The following is a 22,007-nucleotide window of genomic DNA, read 5'->3' on the forward strand; positions in this document are numbered from 1 at the left end:
GCGGCTCGGGGGCGCGCGCGGGGCGGCGGGGACGCGCGGGCGCTGAGGCCTGCGCGCCCGGCTGCGGGAGCCATGCGGCGGGCGAGGAGCAGCGCGGCCGCTAAGCCACGCGGGCAGAAGCGGCCCAGGGCCTCCGGTACCTCCGGGGCTCCCGCGGCCGCCCCCTCGGCCCCCAGCGCCAGCCGCGCCCGTCGCTCCGCGGGTCAGGCCGGGGGCGACAGCCGGGCGGTGGCGAGGCAGCCGTCGGCGAAGCGGCGGCCGAGGCAGTCGTCGCCGCGGGCCCAGGAGGCGGGCCCCGGGCAGCCGCCACCGGAGCTGCCGCCGCTGCCGCCGCCGCCGCCGCCGCCGACCCCCTCCACCCCGGCTGCCACTCTGCCTGACCTGGGCGACCAGCGGGAGCGCTGGGAGACGTTCCAGAAGCGACAGAGGCTCACCTTCGAGGGCGCCGCCAAGCTGCTGCTGGACACCTTGTGAGTGCGGCCGGGCACGGGAGCCGGCGCCACGCGGGCCCCCTCAGTGCGGGAGCGGCTGTCGCGCGGGCCGGGCCAGCTTTTCCAGTCTGCTTCTTTCCCGCACCGGGACCGACGCGTGGCCCAGCGTTAGCCCCGGGCGCGTCCCTCATTCGCACGGCCGCGTGCCTTGGTGCGGCCGTGCGGCCCTGGACCGGACAGGGCGCTGCGCCCCCGGAGCGTGTGGAGAGCCGCGCCGCGTCCTGGGACACAAAGGGTCTGTCCCGGGGACAGTCATCTCTCCTCTTGGAGCGCGGAAGGCGCGGGGGCCTTTCCCAGTGAAAGGAAGATAAACCCCACGACTTTGCGCCTACCTGACTCCCTTTTTATATTTGCGCACGTGTTTTTTTGGAGAGTGGGCGAGAGGGGGAGAAAAGCTTGAATAGTTTTGAACCCACCGGGAGGCGAGATCCCGTTATTGTTCCCGGCGCTCCCTCGGAGGGAGCGGGAGTGCGGGGGAGGGGGCATTGATCCCGGGTAGAAGCGCGCGCAAAGAGATGCTCGGTATTCTGAGCAGCAGCGCGGTACCCAGGGGGAGGGGGAGGCCTTGGTTCTCCGCCGAGTGATGCTCCCGGGTAGCCCGCTTTCCTTCGCTCCCAGCTTTGCTCCTGCGGGAGAAGAACCTCCATCCAGGTCCTTAGATCGCCAGGGGAGGATTTCAGAGTGTCTGGGATGTTCGAAATGAGCTATTAACTCTGGCAAAGGCCGCCCTCTTTTCTCCAAATGTGATAGCATCTAGATCCCTGCCCTGTAGAACAGTTGTGCTACAGAAAAATATTTTAGTGCCCCAATAATCTATCTATGCGCCCATTTTTTTTGTGAGTTCCAAGGAGCGATCAAAACCACAGGAGAAAGAAAGAAAAACAAAAAACAAGGATAACCCACACTTGCATAACAATCTGAGGGTAACTCCTCTTCTTGAACAAAAACGTTCCTTTGTCCTTAATCCGGAAGAAGTTCTCTTAGTTAGGATGAGTCTTCTCGGAGATAAAATACTTGGTTTCCTGTGTGCTTCACTTTCTGATTTATCTTGGGTTAGGGGCTGAACATTTTTTAATATTCATCATTAAATATGTTTGAGCCCCTGTGGTGAGCCACCAGTTGATAAATGTAGGTGGTATAAAGATTCTCAGAAATGTAAAACTCAAATTTGAAGTAAATTTTTACTTTAAAACAAACTTGATAAATGGTCAAGAAAAAAGATTTTTACATGATAAAAGACAAGATTTTTTTTTAACCTATCAGATAGGTGTGAGTGCATACATTTATTTAAATAACGAACCAGAGCTTGCTCACTCAGCTTATATGCAAAAAAGAATGTATAACTCTGCACTGTTTTTGTTGTTATTATTGTATAGAAAGAAGTCTGGAGGATTACATAGCTAGTAGTTAACTGTGGATCCCTTTCCTTTTTAACATCATCAAATATTGTAATGTTCTAATTTTTTTTTTTTTTACAACGAGCATTATTTGTGTATGCAGAAAAGATTTTAAATACATCAAGGAAACCGATTCAACTTGGAAGGAAAGGGGAGGGGGACATTCAGTCTTCATAATAAAAAAAATGCAAATTAAAACTGCTGCAAGCTATTTTTCTGGTAATCATTGCTTGAGCAGGTGCAGTGAAATGTTCTCTCATTATTGAGAAGGGTTCAGCCCTTTTGGAGGTCAGTTTGACATTTTTCAGACTTAATAATGTTCCACTAAGGGTCTGGTTTTATGTATGTTTTAAGAGGATTAAAATAGTGTGTAATGTGTATGTATAGCTCTGTAAAGAGCCCTGTTTATGCAAAATCCTGGAGGGGAATATAGCAAAATTCCAAGAGCCTTTCTCAGAAGGCTTTTCCAAACCACCAGACTCAGGGCGCTTTGTCTTACTTTTTCATAACAGCCTGTGCTGCCTTTATCACAGTCCCTTAAAGATTGCTTGGGTAATTTGTTTGATGACTGCATGATGTTGGTAAGACCAGAAACCAGGTCTGCTGTACCTTGTTTACTTCTCTCTCTCTCAGGTGCCTTGCTCCGAAAAACTCTTAGTAGGTTTTTGACATGCAAACAACAATGTTTAAGTGGTAGGATTAGGTCCTTCACCCAACTCCCATGTACCATGTATCTGGAATGTTTTCTTTCTCACCACTTAATGGAATATGAGAAAGAAAAAAGAGAGGTCAGAGAAAAGACTCTGAATCCTTTCTTTTATTTATTTCTATTATTTATTTAATTGCCAGTCCAGCCTCAAAAGCAGAAATACGTGGAAGGGGCCGTCGTGTAGAGAAGACTTTTGTCCTATCTTGCTTCCTTCTTCTAACAAGGAAGGAGAGAAGCAGCAGGTGCCGGTCGCCGAGGTCCCTATCTTTCTGATTTTTTTTGTTGTTGTTCTTCAGAAATCCTTATCTTTCTGATTTTTTTTTTTTTTCTGGGGTTTAATTTAGTGAGTACCAGGGCCTGGTGAAGCATACGGGAGGTTGCCACTGTGGAGCTATTCGCTTCGAAGTTTGGGCCTCGGCCGACTTGCACATCTTCGACTGCAAGTGAGTGTTTCTCTCCCCAAGTTTCTGGAAAGGACTTCTTAGTTAAAACAGGGTCACCTCAAGCAGTATCTGGGGAGTCAGGGTACCCATGAAACAGCATCAGGGAGCTGATCGTTGTTGGCGTCAGGTGACAGGGACATAAGGGTTCATTGTTCTTTTTTATTTTTCTCCTTTTGTATGTGCTAGTTGTTTTCAGTAATAAGATTTTTTAAAACATGGGGGGGGCCTAAAAATAACTTGGCCCGCTGTTTGTGTGTGTGGTGTGTGGGGTGGTGTGTGTGTGTGTGTGTGTGTGAAAGAGAGCATTTCTACAGGAGAGCCCCCCAGGGATACAGAGTAAGGTCCCCCAGCTTCTGCCACTCAGCGTCACCCCAGACCATACCGTCGGTGGGTTGACGGGGAGTGGTGGTCGCTGGACTTAGGTCAGTCTTGGTACTGAATGGGAAGCCTTGGGTGGGCACAGTCTTCCTAGGGGTCCAGAGTTGGGCTCAGGTGAAGGGGAAATGAGCGGAGGATGTGCATCCCGGGGAGCTTACCATGTTCCAGGCCCTCTGGCTCTGTTCTCCATGAGGCAGATGGTTCTGCCAGGATCTGTGGAGGGTTTCCTTTGAGCGCCTTCCTAGGCGTTGTGATAGAACAAGGACAGTGACTCCTGAACCAATAGTTAGCATATGACTCATGGTTTGCCGGGATCCAGTCCTGTTGTTAGAGAACTCTGTATGAAATCAGGAATTTTTGTCAAGGCGGACTGAGAAGAGGGTTTAGATTTCATCCCAAAGGTGATAATTTGGAGGGCCCATGTGACTCGGAGCTAGGCTTTCTGTGATTACAGAGATGGGAAGCGGGAAACGGAACCTTCCTTGTGCATTTTGGTGTGGGTATCCCAGAGGCCTCAGACTGTAGCTATGCCTGATACTTGTTTTGTAAGCATCTCTAGAATTTAACAGTTCCCTTCACTGTAATAAACTGGGGGGGGGGGGGTTTGGCAGGGATGTGGTTGCTATGGGCCTGGTTTTCCCAGTGCCAAAAGGGGCTTCCCCTCGGAGTCGGACGGGGCCGGACAGGCTGGATGGGGCCCCATTGGAGCTTTTGGTGCTGTTCACAGCCTTGGAATTCCTCTGTCTTTTTGTAGCTGCAGCATTTGCAAGAAGAAACAGAATAGACACTTCATTGTCCCGGCTTCTCGCTTCAAGCTCCTGAAGGTTAGTGCTGAGAGCAGGCGTGAGGAGCCCCTGGCTTCTGGCAGGTGCCCGGGGGTGGGGGGTGCGGGCAGGTGGCAGGAAGCAGAGCAGGATCTCTTCCTCGATTTTCCTTGTCATCCCGGGTTTCATGCGTATTTCTGCAAGGTCATGTTATTTCCCCCCCTTTATATTTTGGATGCACATTTGATAGTACTGTGGAAACATTAAAAGACAATCAAAAAATAATATGATCACTCAAATCCTATCAACCAAAAGTAACCGCTGATTCATTTGGGTATATATCCTTGTTCATTATTTTCTACCTGGTAAATGGAGCTAAATAATAATGATGATATTGTATATGCCATTATCGAAGTAGGATTTTGTCTTTCGGTCTGCTCTATGACCGACTTTTATTATTTTCCACTGAAGAATATATGACTTAAACAAAATTTTTTTAATGGTGAATTCAAAATTTTCTTGAGGTACAGCTGACGTGTAACATTATTACTCTTAGGGGTACATCAGAATGATTCAATATTTGTATATATTGCAAAATGTTCAGCACAATTAAGTCTAGTTAACATTTGACACCAAATGTAATTAATTACAAAATCATTTTTTTTTCTTGCAATGAGGACTTTTTTTTTTTTTAAAGATTTTATTTATTTACTTGAGAGAGAGACAGTGAGAGAGAGCATGAATGAGGAGAAGGTCAGAGAGAGAAGCAGACTCCCCATGGAGCTGGGAGCCCGATGCGGGACTCGATCCCGGGACTCCAGGATCATGACCTGAGCCGAAGGCAGTCGTCCAACCAACTGAGCCACCCAGGCGTCCCAAGGACTTTTTTTTCTTTAAGATTTTATTTATTTATTTGACAGAGAGAGATCACAAGTAGGCAGAGAGGCAGGCAGAGAGAGAGAGGAGGAAGCAGGCTCCCTGCTGAGCAGAGAGCCCGATGCAGGGCTCAATCCCAGCACCCTGAGATCATGACCCGAGCCGAAGGCAGCGGCCTAACCCACTAAGCCACCCAGGCACCCCCCCCCCATTTTATTTTTAAAGACTTTATTTATTTGAGAGAAAGAACGAGCAAAAGAGAGCACACAAGTGGGGGCAGGGACAGAGGGAGAGGGAGAAGCAGGCTCCCTGCTGAGTAAGGATTCTGATGTGGGACTGGCTCCCAGGACCCTAGGATCATGACCTGAGCCTAAGGCAGACACTTAATTGACTGAGCCACCCAGGCACCCCTCCATGCCATTTTATAACTGAAACTTTTTACCTTTTGATCTCCTTCACCCATTTTGCCCCCCTCCCCACCGGTCTGGCATTAAAATGGTGAATTTGATGGCATGTGAATTATATCCCAATTTAAAAAATCAAGTGCATGTCTAATACCAATAATGAATACTAGGAAACTGAGATTAAAACCGAGGTGCCATTTCTTTATTTCTTTCTTTTTTTTTTTTTAAAGATTTTATTTATTTATTTGATAGAGAGACAGCAAGAGAAGAAACACAAGCAGGGGGAGTGGGAAAGGGAGAAGCAGGCTTCCTGCCAAGCAGGGACCTAGATGTGGGACTCGATCCCAGGACTCTGGGATCATGACCTGAGCTGAAGGCAGACGGTTAATGACAGCCACCCAGGCATCCTACCATCATACCATTTCAAGTAATGCAAAGAAAATTAAATAGTTAGGTGTTCAGCTAACAAAACATGTCCTTGATCTCTGTACTGAGTATTACAGGAAGCCAAGAAAGTTCCTGAAGAAGAACTTAATGAGTGGGTAGATACCATGTGTCTATAGACTGGGAATCCAACGCAGTATTGATGTTTGTTCTCCCCAAACTGTTTATGGGTTTAATACAATTTCTACCAAAATCCCAGGAAGGCTTTTGCAGACATATACAAGATTACTATCCATTTTTTTTAAAGACTTTATTTATTTATTTATTTATTTGAGAGAAAGAGAGAGAGCATGAGCAGGGAATGGGGGCAGAGAGGGAGAGAATCTCAAGCAGGTTCCCCGCTGAGTGTGGAGCCTGAGGTGGGGCTCGATCACACGACCCTGAGATCATGACCTGAGCTGAAACCAAGAGCCAGTTGCTTAACCGACTGAGCTAGCCAGGTGCCCCAAGATTACTGTAAAATTCACTTGGAAATACACAGGCCCCAAAATAGCTAAATTAATGTCCACAGAGAACAGTGAAGTGAGAGAAACTAACTGTACTCGGTATGGAAGCTTCTTCCGTGGACATGGTCATCAAGGGAGTGGTCAGAAAGAGATGTGGATCCGTAGAAGAGAATCGAGGTGCAGTGGTAGACTCACTGCAGTTAGCTCAAATTATGTTTCAAACCTCCTGTTTCCTTGTTGATTTTCTGTCTGGGTGATCTACCCATTGATGGAAGTAGGGGTTAAAGCCCCCTGGTATTACTGTATTATTGTCTGTTTCTTTAATTTTCTTAATGGTTTCCTGATGAATCTAGGTGCCCCCATGTTAGGTATATTATTTACAACTGTCACATCCTCTTTTTTTTTTTTTTTTAAGATTTTATTTATTTATTTGACACAGAGAGAGCACAAGTAACCAGAGCAGCAGGCAGAGAGAGGGGGGAAGCAGGCTCCCTGCTGAGTGGAGAGCCTGATGTGGGGCTCGATCCCTGGACCCTGAGATCAATGACCTGAGCTGAAGGCAGATGCTTAACCCACTGAGCCACCCAGGCAACCCCGTTACATCCTCTTGTCGGATTGTTCCCTTTGTCATTACATGGCGTCCTTCGTCTCTCCTTAATGGTATTTGTTTTCAGGTCTGTTTGGTCTGATGTCAGCATTGCTCTCCCTGCTTTCCTTTTGCCTCCATTTGCATGGTCAGTGTTTTTCCATCCCTTTACTTTCCATCTGCATCTGTCTTTAGGTCTGAAGTGAGTCTCGTAGGCAGCATACTGATGGGTCTTGCTGATTTAAAAAATGGTAACTTTATTATTCCAAGGAGTTTTCTTATGCTTGGTACAGATTTTGAAAGGTACAAAAGCAAATCTTCCCTCCATTCTCCCTCAGTCCCCAGATCTCTTCCTCCCCGCCCCACCCCGCAATCATTTCCTAATTTATTTATGCTCTTATTCCTGTACTTGCAGCATTTTTTTTTTAAAAAAGCATATTTCCTTATGTGAGTGTCCAGGAACAGTTTGCTATGTTTGAACTTCTAGGTCGGGTGCCATTTTTTCCCCAATTATAAACAACACTGTGGTGAACCTCCCTATGCGTAAGTCTCTGATAATTTTGAAGTTATTTCGTTCGGGTCGCTGGTCAAAGAATACAAGCTTTTGGGGTGCCTGGGTGGCTCAGTCGGTGAAGCATCTTCCTTTGGCTTGAATTGTGATCCTGGGGTCCTGGGATCCAGCCTCACATCTAGGTCCTTATTCGGCAGGGAGCCTGCTTCTCCCTCTGCTGCTCCCCCTGCTTGTACTCTCGCTGTCTCTGACAAATGAATAAAATAAGAAAAAGAAAAGGCTTTTGGTACTCTGTCGCTAATATGGGACTAATATGGGGCTTTCACTCTATCCTGGGTTCCCCTTGCCTCGATTGTGGCACAACACGCTTTGCTGTGCCCTTGCTGTAATGGTGTGTTTCATAGAGGAGACAGATGTACTATGGGGTCTCGGAGTGCCATCTTCTGTCGCATCTGACCAGCCCCTGGCCTCGCAGGCTTGGCATTGAATAGATCAGCCCCTAACTGAGTGAAGGAATGTGTGAGTCCTGGTCTCTCCTAGTGAGTGAGATTTAATCCTAGACACTTGGGGCCACCTTGTCTCCTTTTCTTTGTTTGCCCGTTGATCCTTTGTGTGGGTGCCTGGCGGACAAGGGGGGCCCTTGGGCCACACACTGGTCCCCATATTCCCCATAAAGCCAGAGTGTGTTCTGCTCAGAAGCGTGCAAGAGGCTGTGGCCCAGTTCAGCTTCGCCCCAAGCGCCGGAGACCGATAGTTCCTGAAGGTGCCACCACGTAACAGCCTTAAGCTCTTGGGTCTCGGAATTGGTACTTTTTTCCCATTTTTCCCTCCTTGGGCCTGCTCGTCAGTGCATTTTCCTGGTGCTCTACGGCACCGCCCGTGGCCCCAACCTGTTGAAGGGGTGTGTTTATGTGTTTTTATTTTTTTAGCTTTTTTAAAAAAAATTTTTGTTTATTTATTAGAGGGAAAGCAGAGTGAAAAAGAGAGCATAGGGGGAAGGGCAGGGGGAGAGGGAGAAGCAGGGTCCCTCTGATGCCCCACTGAGCAGGGATCCCAATGCGGGACTCGATCCCACAACCCAGGGATATGACCCGAGCTGGAGGCTTAACTGACTGAGCCACCCAGGAGCCCCGATACAGCTTTTTATTCTTTTATTCTCGAAGCCCATGGAGGGTTTTGAGCAGGGTGGTGACAAGGCCTGCTTCAGCGTTTTATTTTTTAAGATTTTATTTATTTATTTGACAGACAGATCACAAGTAGGCAGAGAGGCAGGCAGAGAGAGAGGAAGGGAAGCAGGCTCCTTGCTGAGCAGAGAGCCCAATTTGGGCTTGATCCCAGGACCCTGAGATCATGACCTGAGCAGAAGGTAGAGGCTTTAACCCATTGAGCAACCCAGGTGACCCTGCTTTAGCGTTTTAAAAGCTGGCTTGGGGCGCCTGGGTGGCTCAGTGGGTTAAGCCACTGCCTTCGGCTCAGGTCATGATCTCAGGGTCCTGGGATCGAGTCCCGCATTGGGCTCTCTGCTCAGCAAGGAGCCTGCTTCCTCCTCTCTCTCTCTGCCTGCTTGTCATCTCTCTCTGTCAAATAAATAAATAAAATTAAAAAAAAAATTAAAAAAAAAAATTTAAAAGCTGGCTTGGCTGCAGTGTGGGGAGGTAGCTACGGAGACAGGTGGGTGGTTAGGAGGTTGCTGGGGTGGCCAGGCAACAGGCGATGGGAACGTGGGCTTGGGTGGTGGACATGGAGGTGGAAAGAAAATAGATACTTGAGATTTATGTTAGAGAAGTGGCTCTAGACCTTCAGTGAGTGCATGATTATGTGGACGGCGTGTTAGGGGCCCCGCTCCGGATTCTTTAGGTCTGGGAGGGGGACCTCGAGAAACAGAAAAGATTTCATTTATTTATTTATTTATTTTTAGAGAGAGCAAGTTGGGTGGGGGAGGAGAGCGAGAAAGAATGTCAAGCAGACTCCGCGCTGAGCGTGGAGCCCGACATGGGGCTTGATCTCACAACCCTGAGTCATGACCTGAGCCGAAACCAAGAGTTGGGCGCTCAACGGACTGAGCCACCAGGTGCCCCGAACTGTCTCAATCTTTTTAAAGGTTTCAAGTTTCCGAGTATCCCAGTTTCGTGAGTGCCCATCATTGCTTTGACCAGTCTTCTATTGACAGCTGTTTCCAGTTTTTCCCAGTCTTTAGGCTTGTTCTAAACAGTGCTGGAATGTCTGTATACATGTCACTGGACACGTATGAGGTTTGATTGTAGGATTAACTCCTAGAAGTGGAATTGCTGTGTTAAAGGATGTGTACATTTTCAAATGTTGGTAGATGTTGCCGAATTCTACCAGTTTATATTCCTACAGTATTGGAGAATGTACTGTTTGTCCAACTGTTTTTTATTGTGTCCTCCTGACAGTGAAAAAAAAAACCTCATTGCCGTTTCTGAGTGTGCCTATCATTTCGTAGGTGAAAGAGTGATTTGTTTTCCTTCTGCTCTGTCATTTTGCCCAGTTTCCCATTTATCTTCTCCATTAAGGAAATGATCCTTGTGACCATGATGTCTGGCAAATATTCTTCTTTTTTTTTTTTTTTTTTAAGATTTTATTTATTTATTTGACAGAGAGAGCGGGAGAGGGAACAGAAGCAGGGGAAGTGGGAGAGGGAGAAGCAGGTCTCCCGCTGAGCAGGGAGCCTGATGCAGGGCCCGATCCCAGGGCCCTGGGATCATGACCTGAGCCACCCAGGCGCCCCTCTGGTGAATACTCTTTTCCTTGTTTGTCCTTTATACGTGGATTCAAGTATAGTCAATAGTTGTCTTCAGATCCTGGGCAGAGCTGTTGGGGGACATGAAGAGCCCATCACTAGGGTCACCTGTCTCCCCTTTGTGGCCTAGGAGGCAGGCATTTTCAGTTTTCACCCCCTGGCGTGGACAGGTCGCGCTACCTTGCTGAGGAGCTGGGACAGCTGGAGGCTAAGTCGTCCTGTGTGCACTTGACTAAGAGAAACCACGAGCCTCTGTGCTCCGGCCTGAGGTGGCTCTGGGCAGCGTGGGCGGGTCCCTGTCCTTGCGATGCCTCTGTCTCTGTGGGAGACTGGACATGTCCTCAAAACCCGGAGAGCCCTATAGAAGGGCGTCCCCTACCCATGGAGCCTTTTAAAAGAGTGGATTTTTTTATGACCAAAAAAAAAAAAAGAAAAGAGGGGCACCTGGGTGGCTCAGTGGGTTAAGCCGCTGCCTTCGGCTCAGGGTCCTGGGATCGAGTCCCACATCGGGCTCTCTGCTCAGCGGGGAGCCAGCTTCCTCCTCTCTCTCTCTGCCTTTCTGCCTACTTGTGATCTCTGTCAAATAAATAAATATAAATCTTTAAAAAAAAAAAAAAGAAAAAATAGAAAAGAAAAGAGAAAGAATCTCTTTGCAAAAGGGAACATCTCTTTCGCCCGTTCCTCTGCAGGGAGCCGAGAACATAACCACTTACACGTTCAACACGCACAAAGCTCAGCACACCTTCTGTAAGAGGTGCGGCGTCCAGAGTTTCTACACTCCGCGCTCCAACCCTGGAGGCTTTGGTGAGTGAAGGAAGCTGGCTGCCCATGCCGTAGGGGACATGGGGACACCTGCGGCCGCCCTGGGTTCATTGGCCAATTGCTAGGCTGGGCGCTGGCCTATCCCGCTTGCCTCTTGCTAGGCCGGGCTGTGGACTGGGGGTCTCAGAAGCACATGGCTCTTCAGCAACGCTCTTTTCCAGGGATGGGTTAGAAGATCGGCTCTGGTCACCCATCCAGATCCTGCCTTCATTTGCTGGTCGCTGGGTGCTGACTGTGGAGGGGTAGACCCGGAGGACAGGGGAGGGGCCCGGTTGGAGGGGAGGGACGGGGTGGTAGGGGAGCGGATTTTCACCCCGAGGATGGTTCAGAGAGTGAGGAGTACTGATAATGGTGTTAAAAATGATTGCATTTTAAAAAAACTTTTTTTTCAGTTTGTTTAAAATGTAAACAGTGAGAATCCCCAAGCCTCTCCTCGTCAGGTCCGACTTGGATCTGAGTCCAGTAAACAGCCCTCAGATGGTTGTTCAGAATGACACCAGTTGCGGTGTAAAAAGTGACAGTCAAGAAATTTTGCTTTCTTTTTTTTTTTTAAAGATTTTATTTATTTATTGTCAGAGAGAGAGCACAATCGAGTGCAAGTAGGGGGAGCCGCAGGCAGAGGGAGAAGCAGATTCCCCGCTGAATAGGGAGCCTGATGCAGGTCTCGATCCCAGGACCCCGGGATCAAGACCTGAGCTGAAGGCAGATGTGTAACCAACTGAACCACCCAGGTGTCCCCCCAAAAATTTTTTTAAAGCAATCTCTACGACCAATGTGGGACTTGAACACACCACCCTGGGATCAAGAGTTGCGTGCTCCGTGGACTGAGCCAGCCAAGCGTCCCCATCCCACCCTATTTCTTTAGCAGCTCCTCTGGGTTCCTCATCCGCCACGTGGGGAGGCCTTCCTGCCTGTCTTAAGACTCAAGAAAGGCTTTTGGAAAGTAGAAAATCCTATAAAGCCGGGCAAGTGTTTAATACTTAGAAAGTTTTACCAAAACCCTGGACGGGGCCGGTGAATTCTTCACACTGCCAGTCTGAGGTTGCTCTAGGCTTGGATTTTGGTACTGTGGGCTCTCAGCGTGGTACTGAGTGCTCTCCAGCCTGGCATCCCCGGCTTGGGGAGTCTGACCCCTGAGAGCTAGGAAGGAAAGGGAGCCGGGAGGCTGCCGTTGCAGGGTTCTAAGCTTTAACAGTGATTGCAGCTGGTGCTCGAAGGTGTGGGTTTGTCTGCGAGCCGCTCTCATTCACACCCGGGACCTTTCTCTGTGTCCCCTCCGCCAGGAATCGCTCCCCATTGCCTGGATGAGGGCACTGTGCGGAGTGTGGTCATCGAGGAGTTCAACGGGACCGATTGGGAAAAGGCCATGAAGGAGCACAAGACCATCAAGAACATGTCTAAGGAGTGAGCTCCTGCTTCTCCCGTCCCGAAAAGGAGGAACTGTGGGAGCCAGCCGCCGTGCGCTGGTGGTGCCCGTGAGTGTGGCTGACGCAGGCCACTGGTCCTGACGGCCCGCGGCCACCCTGATCTCCGCAGTTTGCTCAGCCACCAGCTTCTTTAGGCAGCTCTTCGTCCTTCCAGCCCAAATTTTGACGTAGGCTAGTCATCCTTTCTCTTCTCAACTTTTGTGTGATCTTTTAGAAAAATAAATATTTTTAACATGAAAGCAGTCACTGTGGTTTGTCATTTTCTCTGCTGCTTTGATTTTCGTCCTGAGGCCAGGCAATTTCGTCTCGGATGTTTATCCACCGCTGTTACAATGTATGTGACCAGGGTTACCTGTGTGGCTCAGTGGGTTAAAGCCTCTGCCTTCGGCTCAGGTCATGATCCCAGGGTCTTGGGATCGAGCCCCTGATCAGGAACCTCTGCTCAGCAGGGAGCCTGCTTCCTCCTCTCTCTGCCTGTCTCTCTGCCTCCTTGTGTTCTCTGTCTGTCAAATAAATAAATTTCTTTTAAAAGTCCTTAAAAAAAATGTGTGCGACCAAACTGGTGGGGAGAGATGAGAAGACGAATATTTACGAAACACCTGTAAGGTTGTGCATGGTCGAAAGCCACGTGAGTTGTAAAGATGAGAGCTCTAGGAGTTCAGAGGAGAGAGAAGGCTGGATAAAGAAGAGCAGGGGACCTACTAACGAGTTTTTTTTTCTTCTTCTTTATGATTTTATTTATTTATTTGACGGATACAGCGAGAGAGGAAACACAAACAGAGGGAGTGGGAGAGGGAGAAGCAGGCTCCCTGCTCAGCAGGGAGCCTGATGTGGGGCTCGATCCCAGGACCCTGAGATCATGACCTGAGCCGAAGGCAGATACTTAATGACTGAGGCCCCCAGGTGCCCCTTTTCTTTTTGCCTTTTTTTTTTTTTTAAGGTAAATCGGCTTCTGATTTTTTTTTTTTTAATTGGGGTCAAATACCTATAACATGAAATTGACCATCTTAACTGTCTTTTTTTTTTTTAAGATTTTTTACTTATTTTTTGACGGATTGAATGAACACAAACTGGGGGAGGGCCGAAGGGAGAAGACTCCCTGCTGAGCAGGGAGCCTGATGAGGGTCTCGATCCCGGGACCTGAGCTGAAGGCAGACGCCCAATGGACCAAGCTGCCCAGGCACCCCCCACCGTAACCACCTGTAACTGTCCAGTTGAACGGTGTTGACTTCATTCGCACTCGTGCAGCCAACTTCCAGAACTCTCTGTCTTCCAGAACTAAATCTCTACACCCATTAAACAACAACCTGGATTCTCTGTTTTCACATGAAGCAAGATTTGGGAAGGTCGAATGGAAAAGTAACTGTGTGAACAGAGGTCAGGGCCCAGAGTAAGGCCAGACTGGACAGCAGCCTTCCGATGGGAGGAAGCAGTGGAAGAGATTAAAAAAATGTGCTGGAAGCTGGACTGTGGACAGTCTTGGATATTAAGCTCAGGAATTTGAACTTTACAGGTTTTGGGGAGGCTCCAAATAGCTTTGAACAGGATGAGGAACACCTGGCCCATTTTGAATGGTTCCCCTGTGCCACCCCCCCAAAACCTTGCTCCCCATTGCTGTTTATTATAATTAAGTCAACTTTCCCAGAGCATTCCTTTCGCTCCCAAACACTGAGTGTGTATATAATAGCACGTGCTTAAAAAACACTCACTCTTTGTTTAGGGACACTGATGAATCATGCATCGACTTTGCAAAGTAGACTAGCCAAAGAGACGGAACAGGGAGAGGAAAGAACAGAGGGACTGGGGTTCTGTGTGGTCACCATGTCTTCCAAGTCGGCCGATGACACTTTAAGGCTATGATGAGCTGGTTGGAAATTACACCGGGAAAACACGAGTACCTGATCTACATTTCCTATTGCAAGATTGCATGAAAACACATACTTTTGTGGACCTTTCAGAAACCTCAGTGACATCATCCTGGGCCTTTTCTGCAGCCTGCCTTTTTAATGACCTCTTGATCTTTTCCTGTCAATACATATGTCCTCATTATGGACGGTTACTCAGAATTGCATGATATGGATATAGTATTTTCTTTTTTTTTTTTTAAGATTTTATTTATTTATTTGACAGTAGGCAGAGAGGCAGGCAGAGAGAGTGGGGGAAGCAGGCTCCCCACCACGCAGAAAGCCCGATGCGGGGCTCGATCCCAGGACCCCGGGATCATGACCCGAGCCCGAGGCTGAGGCTTTAACCCACGGGGCCACCCATGTGCCCCTGGATATAGTTTATTGAACTGGTTGTTTTGTTCATGGTTTTTTTTTTTTTTTGTCATGGAAAATTGAGTTTCCAGTTTCTCCTTTCTAGTGAATATTGACGGCGAACATCCTCTCCTATGCCTCTTTTTATACTTGGATCTTTGGGGATCATTGTTGTATGTCTTCTGCATTCACTAGAGGAAGGAAATGGTTCTAAACATTCCCGAGAATTTCCCCAAGTCAGCCTCCACTGGCTGAGTTAGTGGATATGCAAGTGATGGGAAATCTTTCAGATTCTTCTTTTCTTTCCTGAAATCAATTTTCCCTTATTTATTTATTTATTTATTTATTTATTTATTTTTAAATTGTATTTATTTATTTGACAGAGAGATCACAAGTAGGCAGAGAGGCAGGCGAAGAGAGAGGAGGGACTGAGCAGAGAGCCGGATGCGGGGCCCAATCCCAGGACCCCGGGATCATGACCTGAGCCAAAGGCAGAGGCCCACTGAGTCACCCAGGCGCCCTCAACCTTCCCTTTAAAAGTGGGAGGCCCAAGGGCCAGTGCTTGCTTTTGTGACCGATGAGAAGAAGCTCCAGGCTGGTTCCTCTATCCCCCCTCCCAGGGGAGTTAGGGCAGCCTTGTCTATGAGCCTCTATGGTTGCTCCGGTTCCAGGCGGACCTATGGGTTCCGAGGGAGCACGCTTTGGCTATTGCCTGGCGTTTCCTTCCAGCAGCAATGCTGTGGCTATCTGACCTGGGTCTGGGGGGGAAGTCACACTTGAGCATTCGGAGCTCACGGGCTCTGATGAACGAGAGTTCTTTCCTGTACACCTAGCCTATTCCAGACTGCTGAGACCTCTCCTCAGTGCACTTACTTACACCACATGTTAGGGGAGCCTGGTTGACTCAGGCCCCAGAGCATACGACTCTTGATCTCAGGGTCCTGGGTAGGACCCCATCTTGGGTGTGGGCCCTTCTTAGATAAATAAATAAATAAATGACTCCCTTAAAAAAAATCACTATTCAAAGTAAAAATAAAAGGGGAGCACCTGGGTGGCTCAGTGGGTTAGGCCTCTGGCTTCAGCTCAGGTCATGATCTCAGGGTCTTGAGATCGAGCCCCACATCGGGCTCTCTGCTCAGCGGGGAGCCTGCTTCCCCCTCTCTCTCTGCCTGCCACCGTGCCTTCTTGTGATCTCTGTCTCTGTTCAATAAATTAAAAAAAAAAACAAAAAAAAATTAGACCACATGTTAATCAGCTTTTAATTACTGCCGACTCCACTTTCCATGTGGGTTTTCTTTATAGTGTTAGAAAAGGGACGGGAGCCCCACTGACGGGTGAGAACCGCACAGTGGGGACAAGTAGGACTCCACCTTGACCAAGACCAAGACCAAGACCAGGACCCCTGAGAACTAGAGCTATATATTTGTTCCCCAACCTCTTGTGGTCCCAAGAACATAAACGTTCTGTAACCCCAGGGGCTATTCCATCCCGCTCTGTGTGTCTCTCCATAAAGGCTGACATAAGGGTCACTTTTCACAGAATTCGTCAGCTTTACACATTCTTTTATGCACCAGCTAACCTCGATGCTTTTTACCACTCACAGATGAGATGGGTGGTCTCCAGGGTCAGGGATGTATCCCTCCAGGAAACCCTCCCCTGATCTATGTGAAGAAAATGTTGAAATTTTAATTTATCCTTTTAAAATTTCTTTTCTGTGTATGCTTTGAAATGTGTGTAGTAGCACTTAAAACATATATGTTGGGTTTTTTGGGGGGGTGTCTTTTATTCCTTTTTTTAAAAGACTATTTATTTTTGGGAGAGAGAACAGAGCACCAAGGGGGGCGGGGGAGGGTCATGAGGTGAAGCAGACTCCCCACTGAGCAGGGAGCCTGATGCAGGATTCAATCCCAGGACCTCAGGATCATGACCTGAGCCAAAAGCAGACACTTAACCAACTGAGCCACCCAGGCACCCCCTAGTTTCTATTTATTGAGAATAAATGCATGCACATGGAATTACCCAGTCAAGGAATACATACATCTTGAATGTTTTTTGACATACTGATTTCCAGAAGGTTCTACCATCTTGTGTTTTCTCCAGCAGCATACATGTGTCCATACCCTCACCCACAGAACACTGGGGATTATTATTTATAGAAATCTTTACACAATAGAAAAGTGAAAAGTGGCATTTTCTTTTGTGTTTCTTTTGTTGGTAGTGTGATTTATTTTTTCCCCATTTACGGTGTGTATGTGTGTGTGTGTGAGAGAGAAATACCTATTCATGTCTTCTGCAGTCTTCAATTTCCTTACTAGAAACCTCTCCCACCCTAGTCCAATCGCCACCTTCAGTGAAAAATGGATTTTCTTTCTTTCTTTTTTAATTTTTATTTTTAAGTAATTCTACACCCTGCATGGGGCCCAAACCCACAGCCCCGATATTCAGAGTCACGTGCTCTACTGACTGAGACAGTCAGGAGCCCCTGAAAAATGGATTTTCATTTTTGCTTTCCTTTGCTAGCTCTGGCTACTACTTAGGCTGAAGAGTTTTTCACGTTTATCGTTGTTGGGCATTTGGATTTGAGTGTTGTAACATTTTAAAATTTTTTGTTGTGAAATACCTGTCCTTTACTTTACATCTTATAGGCTTCCAGCCTAGCTGGGAAGGTCTGCCCCACTTCAAGGTACATATGCATTTAGTCCCCCAAATTTCCTAAGTATTATTTTAATATTTTGATTTCTACATGAAAATCTGTAATTCTTCTAGGAGGTATTTTTGTATTTGGTATAAGGTAGGGAGTTTTTTCTTCCAAATGCCTGACCAACCACACACTTTCATTAAATACTTTCTTACTAATTGAACATAATAAAAAAGGGAAAAAAAGGAAAATAAAAATAAAATAAACTGACAAACAACAACAACAACAAAATGCTTTCTCACTGAATTAAAATGCCACCTTTATTGGGGTGCCTGGTTGGCTCAGTCAGTTAAGCACCTGATCCTTCTTTGATTTTTTAGATTTATTTATTTATTTATTTGTTTGTTTGTTTGTTTTAGAGAGAGAGCGAGCATGGGAGGGACGGACAGAGAAACTCAAGAGGACTCCGCCTGGACACAGAGCCCGAGGCAGGACTCAGTTCCACAACCCTGACATCACGACCCGAGCATAAACCAAGAGTGGGGTGCGTAACCGACTGTGCCACCCAGGTGCCCCAAGCATCTGATTCTTGACCTCATCTCAAGTCTTGATCTCAGAGTTGTGAGTTCAAGCCCCGTGCTGGGTCCCGTGCTGGGTCCCATGCTGGGACCCACTTTCAAAACAAAACAAACAAAATAAAAAAATAAAGTATCACCTTTATCATAGAGTAGTTTTTTGATAATTTGGATTTGTGTCCAGATCTTCTCTTCTGTTCAACATGGGTTTACTCCAGTATTTATATCTTTTTTTTTTTTTTTTCATTTTAAATAACTGTTTTTGGGCGCCTGGGTGGCTCAGTTGGTTAAGTGACTGTTTTCAGCTCAGGTCATGATCTGAGAGGCCTGGGATCGAGTCCCGCATCGGGCTCCCAGCTCTATGGGGAGTCTGCTTCTCCCTCTGACCTTCTCAGCTCTCATGCTCTCTCAAATAAATAAATAAGTAGAATCTTTTTTTTTTTAAAGATTTTATTTATTTATTTGATAGACAGAGATCACAAGTAGGCAGAGAGGCAGGCAGAGAGAGAGGAGGAAGCAGGCTCCCTGCAGAGCAGAGAGCCCGATGCGGGGCTCAATCCCAGGACTCTGAGATCATGATCTGAGCGGAAGACAGAGGCTTTAACCCACTGAGCCACTCAGGTGCCCCTAGAATCTTTATATAAATAAATAAATAAATAACTGTTTTGAGGGGCGCCTGGGTGGCTCAGTAGGTTAAGCCTCTGCCTCCCGCTCAGGTCATGATCCCAGGATTCTGGGATCAAGCCCCACATCAGCCTCCCTGCTTGGCGGGAAGCCTGCTTTCCCTCTCCCACTCCCCCTGCTTGTGTTCCCTCTCTCACTGTGTCTCTCTCTCTGTCACATAAATAAATAAAATCTTTAAAAATAAATAAATAAATGAAATAAAATACAAACAAGATTCGTAGTCTGTCGTGTTTACTTCGCATTTACAAAGCTAGCACGTCAGACGAGTATCACCAGTTTCCGAGAGTGATGCCAAGTGTATCGTAGAGGGAACTAGAACATTTTAATGTAATCTTATGTTCACACTATTTCTTGAACTGAGATATAATTCACATACCATAATTCACCCTTTTCAGAGGTCTGGGTTTTAGTCTATTCACAAGCGTGTCCAACCTTCAGCACATTTTCATCTCCCTGTGTTCATTGGCAGGCACTCCTTTCCTCAATCCCCAAGCCCTGGAAACCACTGATCTCTTTCTGTCTCTACAGATTTGCCTATTCTGGACATTTCATATAAGTGGAATCTACCATATGTGGCCTTTGTGTCTGGTGTTCATTCAGCATCATGTTTCCAAAGTTCATCCTCATTGTAGCGTGTGTTGGGACTTCATTTCTTTTTATGGCGGAGTAATAAACAAAATGCCATATTTTTGTTTATTTTTCATCAGTGGATGGACATTTGGGTTTTATGAATGAGGCTGCTCTGAACACTCGTTTACAAGTCTCTGTATGAACATATTTTTCATAGACTTAGAAGTGCAATTGCTAGGTCCTATAGGAAATCTTGAAGTTACTAAGGAACTGTGAAATTGTCTTCCACAGTAGCTACACCATTTTACATTCCCACCAGAAATACATGAGGGCTCTCATCACTCCATATGCTCACCGAGTCTTGTTATTCAGTGTTTGTTAGTCTGTTTGTTTTAATCATAGCCATCCTAGTGGGTGCCAAGTAGTATCTTATAGTGTGTGTGTGTTTAATATTTTATTTATTTATTTGACATATAGAGAGGCAGTGAGAGAGGGAACATAAGCAGGGGGAATGGGAGAGAGGGAAGCAGGCTTCCCACCGAACAGAGAGCCCAATGTGGGGGCTCGATCCCAGGACCCTGGGACCATGACCTGAGCTGAAGGCAGACGCCTAACGACTGAGCCACCCAGGCACCCCTCTCATTGTGTTGTTATTGGTATTTTGTTCAAGACTAGTGATTGTTGGCTATTTGTATATCTTCTGGAAGAATTGTATATCCATGTCTTTTGCCTATTTTTTTTTGTTGAGTTGTAATGGTTCTTTATATATTTTGGATACTAGATCCTTATCAAATAAACGATTTGCAAATACTTTCTCCCATTTCATTTTTTTTAAGATATTATTTATTTATTTGACAGAGAGAGAGAGAGAGAACAAGCGGAGGGAGTGGCAGGCTGATGGAGAGGGAGAAGCAGGCTCCCAACTGAGCAAGGAGCCCAATGCAGGGCTCGATCCCAGAACCCTTGGATCATGACCCGCAGGGCTTAACTGACTACACCACCCAGGCACCTTCCATTTCATTTTCTTGATGGTGTCCTTTGAAGCACAAGTTTTCTATTTTTTCTTCTGCTTGTACATTTGCTGTCATATTTAAGAAACTGTGGTCAGGGTGTCTGGGTAGTTCAGCTAGTTAAGTGTCCGCCTCTTGGTTTCTGCTGGGGTGCTGATCTTGTGGTTGTGATATCCGGCCCCACGTGGGGCTCTGCACTCAGCCTGGAATCTGCTTCAGATTCTCTTTCCCTCTCCCTGCTGCTCATTCTCTCTCTCTCTCTCAAATAAATAAATAAACAAAATCTTAAGAAAAAAATAAAAGAGGGGTGCCTGGATGGCCCAGTGGGTTAAGAAATAAAATCTTTAAAAACAAAACAAAAATGAAAAACAACTTAGGTGATGATGATGATGATAGCCTCATTCCCCCGAAGTCCACTGAGTTTCGGACTGCTGGGTCTTGGTACATAGTCTTTATTTAAGTTGTATTCTTTTCTCCTGTTTTTCTTAAAAGCTGTTACAGAAACAGTGACTGAATTTTATTAATCTCACAGCACCTATAAATAAAAGAATAGAATATGGCTTTTCTTCTTAATTTGTTGCTGTAATGAATTATGTTGATGCATTTCCCCAAGTGAGACCATTGTGACATTTTAGAATAATATCCTGCTCCGTTATGGAACAATATTCCTTTTGATGTCCTGCTGGATTCAATTGGCCAGTATTTTCTTTTACATTTTTGCATACCCCAGAGATACTGGTGGTTGGTTTCCAGACAGCCACAATAAAGTGAATACTACAATAAAATGAGTCAAATGAATTTTTTGGTTTCCTAGTGTGTATAAAATTATGTTTACACTATATTATGTATATTAACATTATGTCTGAAAAGAAGCACACACCTTAATTAAAAATATTGTATTGCAGGAGCTTGGGTGGCTCAGTTGGATGGTATCTGCCTTCGGTTCAGGTCACGATCGGGAAGTCCCAGGATCGAGTCCCGCCCCGGGCTCCCTGCTCAGCGGGGTGTCTGCTTCTCCCTCTGTCCCTCCCCCCTCTCATATGTTTTGTCTGAAATAAATAAATAAAATCTTTCAAAAAACTCTTTATTGCTAAAAAGTGCTAACCATCATCTGAGCTTTCAGTGAGTTGTCTTCTTTTTGTTGGTGGAGGGTCTTAACTTGATGTTGATGGCTGCCCACTGATCAGGCTGGTGGCTTTGGAGGTTGGGGTGGCCGTGGCAATTTCTTAAAATAACAGTGAAATTTGCCGCATCAGTTGCCTGACTCTACCTTTCACGAACAATTTCTCTGTAGCATTCGATGCTGCTGGATAGCATTTTACCCACAGTAGAATTTCTTTCAAAGTCAGAATCGGTCCTCTCAAACTCTGCTGCCACTTTATTAACTCAACTTATGAAATATTCTTTTCTCTCTCTCTCTCTCTCTCTCTCTTTTATTTAGAGGGGGCAAGGGACGGAGGGAGAGAGAACCTTAAGCGGGCTCCACGCCCTGACGCGGGGTTCAACTCCATGACCCTGAGATTACAACATGAGACGAAATCAAGAGTAGGAGGCTTAGCTGACGGAGCCACCCGGGCGCCCCACTTTATAGAATTTTCTAAATGCTTTACTGTCATTTTAACCATCTTCAAAGCATCTTCACCAGGAGTAGATCCCATCAAGAAACCATGATCTTGGCTCATCCATAAGAAGCAGCCCCTGGGGGCTCCAGGGTGGCTCAGTAGGTTAAAACCTCTGTCTTCGGCTCAGGTCATCGTCTCAGGGTCCTAGGGTCAAGCCCCGCATCGGGCTCTCTGCTCGGCGGGCAGCCTGC

General features: G+C 46.7%; 1 protein-coding gene across 4 annotated transcripts; it reads left to right on the top strand.

Annotated features, from left to right (window-relative positions):
• The first annotated feature begins 24 nt into the window (after nt 1–24).
• CENPV (centromere protein V) lies at nt 25–21,142 on the top strand. 4 transcript variants are annotated; one of them, XM_045085410.1, is made up of 6 exons: nt 25–470; nt 2,942–3,040; nt 4,173–4,242; nt 10,900–11,014; nt 17,775–17,899; nt 21,100–21,142. In XM_045085410.1, the coding sequence occupies exons 1-5, from the start codon at nt 73–75 to the stop codon at nt 17,885–17,887; spliced, it is 795 nt and encodes a 264-aa protein (XP_044941345.1). In that variant the 5' UTR covers nt 25–72; the 3' UTR covers nt 17,888–17,899; nt 21,100–21,142. The 4 variants fall into 4 exon arrangements, with proteins under 4 accessions (XP_044941345.1, XP_044941344.1, XP_004779947.2 ...); XM_045085409.1 differs by lacking the exon at nt 21,100–21,142 and having other exon boundaries at nt 17,775–18,075; XM_004779890.2 differs by lacking the exons at nt 17,775–17,899; nt 21,100–21,142 and adding an exon at nt 12,316–12,698.
• The last annotated feature ends 865 nt before the right edge of the window (nt 21,143–22,007 follow it).

Source organism: Mustela putorius, unplaced genomic scaffold (assembly GCF_011764305.1).
Source record: "Mustela putorius furo isolate JIRA1106 unplaced genomic scaffold, ASM1176430v1.1 tig00000867_pilon_pilon_pilon, whole genome shotgun sequence".
NCBI classification, from domain to species: domain Eukaryota; kingdom Metazoa; phylum Chordata; class Mammalia; order Carnivora; family Mustelidae; genus Mustela; species Mustela putorius.